Here is a 4,739-nt window from a genome sequence, read left to right as displayed (position 1 = left end):
CATTTCAGATTAGGACGCCAAGGGGATAGATACTCGAGATATCATTTCCCTCTTTTAAAAAAGTGTAAATAAAGCCTTTCTGGCCCCCAATGAGGCGTTCCTTCCCGACTTTTTTGGATCAATCAAACAGACAGTGGCTTCTTTTGATTAAAGCCCAAATTGTCATTGGGCAGAGGCAATCATGTGACAGCCAATTCGGTCCAATTTCAACCTTGTCTCCATGAATTCAATAGTTTAATAGTAGCACGGTCCCCATACGGCTGTAATCAGTGAATTAGAAAAAAAACACCCTACCAGCGATCTTCTATGCTATATTTTTTTCTCCTCTCTCTCCTGTTTCCTGGGCCTTCCCCCCCCCGAGCCCCCTGAATTCGAGGGAACTTTTTCTCCGCGGGGGCTGCCAGTTGAAGGCCATGAATTTCGCATTTGAGCGAGAGATCGGTTTTATCAATAGCCAGCCATCGCTTGCTGAGTGCCTGACATCTTTTCCCCCTGTCGGTGATACATTTCAAAGTTCATCAATCAAGAACTCGACGCTTTCACACTCGACACTGATTCCTCCTCCTTTCGAGCAGACCATCCCCAGCCTGAACCCCGGCAGCCACCCTCGCCACAGCGGCGGCGGTCGCCCCAAGGCGAGCCCCCGCGGCCGCAGCGGTAGCCCGGGCCCCGCCGGAGCCCCGCCGCCCCCGGAGTACCCCTGGATGAAAGAGAAAAAGGCGTCCAAGCGATCTGCGCTGCCGCCCGCCTCGGCCTCCTCCTCAGCCGCTGGACCTGCCTGCCTCAGCCACAAAGGTCAGTCCAAAGGCTTCCCGCCGGCCCTGCCGGGCCGCTTTTTTGGCTCCCCGCATCCCTCCGGCTTCGCGGGGGGACGAGGCGGAGGGGCGGGCGGGCGGGGAGGACGGAGCTGGCTGGGCTCTCTGGAAACCCAAACTTTCCCCAAACTTGTTTAATGCGGGATGATTTATTTGAGTTGGAGCTGACCTCTCTTGTCTCGCCGTCCTAGAGTTAGGATATTTGACAGTAATGAAGAGTGATAGATTGCTCCCGCTCAGCTAAGCAGCTGATGCATTAATTATAAATTGCGGTATGGCTAATATAAAGTTTGCTCTGGTGTGGGGAGGTTGGGTAGCTGGAGGCAGTAATTTTGCGGAGGTTGACGAGGGGCACGCAGCACCGGGCGCTCAGCAGTGCAACACAATGGGTTTACTGCATCCAAAGGCGGCCATTTTGTTGCAGTTGCTATTTTATGCTATATGGGCATATAGATATAGACACATACACGCAGAGAGAGCACTTCCCCCCTCGCCTTCCCTCCCCCCACCCCCGGGATACGATGTGCTCGGATGCTGAAATTCAATCTATGCATTTATCTATTTTGTGTGTGCGTGCGTGTGTTTTGGCTTTCGCTGTTCTGGCGGTGGTGCTTTGGCGTGCGTGTGTTGGTTTTCATTTTTTCCCCCTCTTTTTAATTTTTTTTCTTTATTATTATTATTATTTTTTAAACAGACCCCCTTGAGATCCCCGATAGTGCTAGCGGTGGATCTAGGCGGCTGAGGACGGCTTACACCAACACCCAGCTTTTGGAGCTAGAGAAAGAATTTCATTTCAACAAGTATCTCTGTAGACCAAGGAGGGTTGAGATTGCAGCCTTGCTGGATCTGACTGAGAGACAAGTCAAAGTCTGGTTCCAGAACAGGAGGATGAAGCACAAGAGACAGACTCAGTGCAAGGAGAACCAAAACAGCGAAGGGAAATTTAAGAGCCTAGAGGACCCTGAGAAAGCGGCGGAGGAGGAGGAAGAGGAGAAATCCCTCTTTGAGCAAGCCCTCAGCAACGTCTCCGGAGCTCTCTTGGAGCGGGAAGGCTACGCTTTCCAACAGAATACCCTCTCCCAGCAGCAGGCGCAGAATGCGCACAATGGCGAGTCCCAAACTTTCCCCGTTTCTCCTTTAACGAGCAATGAGAAAAATCTGAAACATTTTCAACATCAGTCACCCACTGTTCAAAACTGCCTCTCAACAATGGCCCAGAACTGTGCAGCTGGCCTGAACAATGACAGTCCTGAGGCCCTAGATGTCCCTTCTTTACAGGACTTTAACGTTTTTTCCACAGATTCCTGCCTACAGCTTTCAGATGCAGTTTCTCCCAGTTTGCCAGGATCTCTGGACAGTCCCGTAGATATTTCGGCTGACAGTTTTGACTTTTTTACAGACACACTGACTACCATTGACTTGCAGCATCTGAACTACTGAGAAATTAAAGACGTCCTCTCCAAGTGTCCTGCTTTCTCCTCTTTACTCTTTTTTTTTCTTTTTTTTTTTTTTTTTCTTTTCCCCCGTGAATTAATTTTATTTTTTCCCCTCCCTTTTTCTCATCAGTATTTTCTGTTTATTACCTCCCTCTGATGTGCCATTTCTTATGAACTTTTAGTTGTGTTCAGTTTAACCTAGCTACATTCTAGGTCCTTCTATGAAAGCAATATATGAGGTCTGTAAGAAAGTGATCATATAGGAATTGTATCTTCACTTTCTTTTTATTTTTGTATTGCATTAGGGTGCGTTGTCATAAGTATTTTTGGTAGAATAAATTCTTGTTTGCTACAAGGAGCTTTCTCTTTTTTCATTCTCTTTCTCCTTCTCTTTCCCTTTTAGACTTGATGGGTATTTCTCCCCTCCCTTACTACTCTTAATTCACTAATAATCAAACTCCAACACTCTGACTACGAGCTCTCCCCTTTGGCAATTTAGGACATTTATTAGAGAGGAAAAACACGTTCAATTTTTTTTTTTTTTTTTTTTTTTTTAATTGTAAGGGTTCTCAGAAGGAAAAAAACCCACAAAACAACAAAGAAAGTAAACCCATTCACAGCTTTGATGGATACCTCTTCCTTTTAATGTATAAATGCAGCATCTTATCTCTGTGAGGATACAAAGCTTGGAAATGCTGAGCTGTAACAAAAGCAAGCATGAAGGAGCACTTTCTCTGTTACAGGCAAAACATCAGAGAGACTGGGTAGGATAAATGTCTCCTGCAGAAAGTAGACTGTTACATACCCGATTTTTTTTAATATGTTTTTTGTTTGTTTGTTTGTTTGTTTGTTTTGCAAACAATTCTGTTTTTCTAGAAGATAATGCTTAGCAGCCAGCAAGCTGTTTCAGGAACCCTATCTTAAAAAATATCAAAGGTCACAGAGAACGCACTTGGTTACTTCTAACGTGCTGTTCGGTCCAAGAAACCAGTCCTAGAAGGGGAGGAAATGGAGAAGTTAGTGCTTGCAAAATGTAAAGGCTGACAGAATGGCATGGAGGAAAAAAGAAAAAAAAAAAAAAAAGGCGTTTAGGAAGGGACCAGGCATTCCACTCGGTCGTTTTCAGGGGTGGTCCGGGGGCACAGCTGAAGATATTTTTCTGTTTAAAACTTCTTGCAGGGTGAAGGACTGATAACGAAAAGGGAAAAGTCTGGCTTTAAAGTTCCAATTTTCTAGGGGCTCCTCACTGTCTGCTGGCAAGAGAAAAGATAGAATCAGAAATCTCCACCAAACTGCCTGGCACCCAGCTAGTGGCGTGGCCGGACCCCAAAGCGAGGGGTGAGCCCCATCCTTCGGGTTAAAATCGAGCAACAGATGCCAGAGGTGTTGTGCCGCTCCGGGGCCAGGGGATCCCAGGAGGGTGCGATCGTGGCTCCGTGTGTACATGTGAGTGCGTGTGAGTGTGTGGTTACATTACAGAGGAGAGTGGGGCTTGAGCGGGGGCTTGTGGCGGGGGCTCTGCTGCCCGTCCATGCGAGGAGTTTTGTCTCCCAGCCCTGCAACACGTTGTGGAAGCTGGGATGCGTGGGTTATAGCTGGAAAGGCTGCACACAATTCTTCCGAAAATCATAAATCAAACTCTTTCTATGAATGAGAATGTCATCAAAGAGATCAATTGCAGGAACACATGCACAAATAAAAGTCCTCTTACGTATTTGCCGGGGCTGGGGATCCCCGTCTAAAACCATTAAGTGAGAAGGCGTTTAGTCATAATTCATTTTTATTGCTCTTTTAAAACAACATCTTGGCTGAGCTGCAGGCGCAGCGAAACCTCGGTCCTGCTTCTTGTTCTCCTCCTCTTTGCTCCAGCCTTGTCCCTGTGGAAAGCAAGCAGCCTCACCGGCATTTTAATTCCTCTGCCACTGGGGTTAATTTTGGCTGCTGCAGCTGGCGTTTCTTTTGTGCACGGATTTCTGGATTTTGACAACGCTTACAAAATAATTAAAAAAAAAAAAAAAAAAGGATATGAAAAATAAATAAATAAATTAAAAAAAAATAATATGAAAAAACTCCAAAATATTTAAACTTTTGGTAAACTCAATCAAATAAACGGGAAGATTCGGTGAGCAGGAGTCGCCTCCGAGTCTCCCAGTGAGCCCTGGGGCCACGCTCCCACGGAAAAGCCTAAAGCGCCGGGTTCGCCCCCTCGGCTCCAGTGCCGGGGCAGGAAACGCGGAGCGGAGCCGCGAAGGGGACGGGCCAGCCTGAGGGCAGAGGGAAAGGGGGGCAGCTCCCCTCTCCCGGCCGCGGAGGGGGGCAGCGGGGGTGTTTCCCTCAGCTACTGCCCTTCTCATGATGCTTCCCCTTAACGCACGGAACAGGCAGCACTACCAGAGAGACAATGCAACAAAAGAGACAATGGCATGAAAAAGGGAGAGAAAAAGGATTTCAGCATGCTGGAGACTGTAAGAGAGGTACTATGATTCAG

General features: G+C 47.3%; 1 protein-coding gene across 1 annotated transcript; it reads left to right on the top strand.

Moving 5' to 3' along the window:
- The first annotated feature begins 250 nt into the window (after positions 1-250).
- Positions 251-2,279, top strand: HOXA2 (homeobox A2). The gene is made up of 2 exons (XM_030444856.1): positions 251-795; positions 1,510-2,279. Exons 1-2 carry the CDS (start codon positions 414-416, stop codon positions 2,253-2,255), a joined length of 1,128 nt encoding a protein of 375 aa, XP_030300716.1. The 5' UTR covers positions 251-413; the 3' UTR covers positions 2,256-2,279.
- The last annotated feature ends 2,460 nt before the right edge of the window (positions 2,280-4,739 follow it).

Source organism: Calypte anna, chromosome 2 (genome assembly GCF_003957555.1).
Source record: "Calypte anna isolate BGI_N300 chromosome 2, bCalAnn1_v1.p, whole genome shotgun sequence".
Classification (NCBI taxonomy): Eukaryota; Metazoa; Chordata; class Aves; order Apodiformes; family Trochilidae; genus Calypte; species Calypte anna.
The sequence above is the reverse complement of the archived record's forward strand: the minus strand, read 5'-3'. Positions and strand labels throughout refer to the sequence as shown.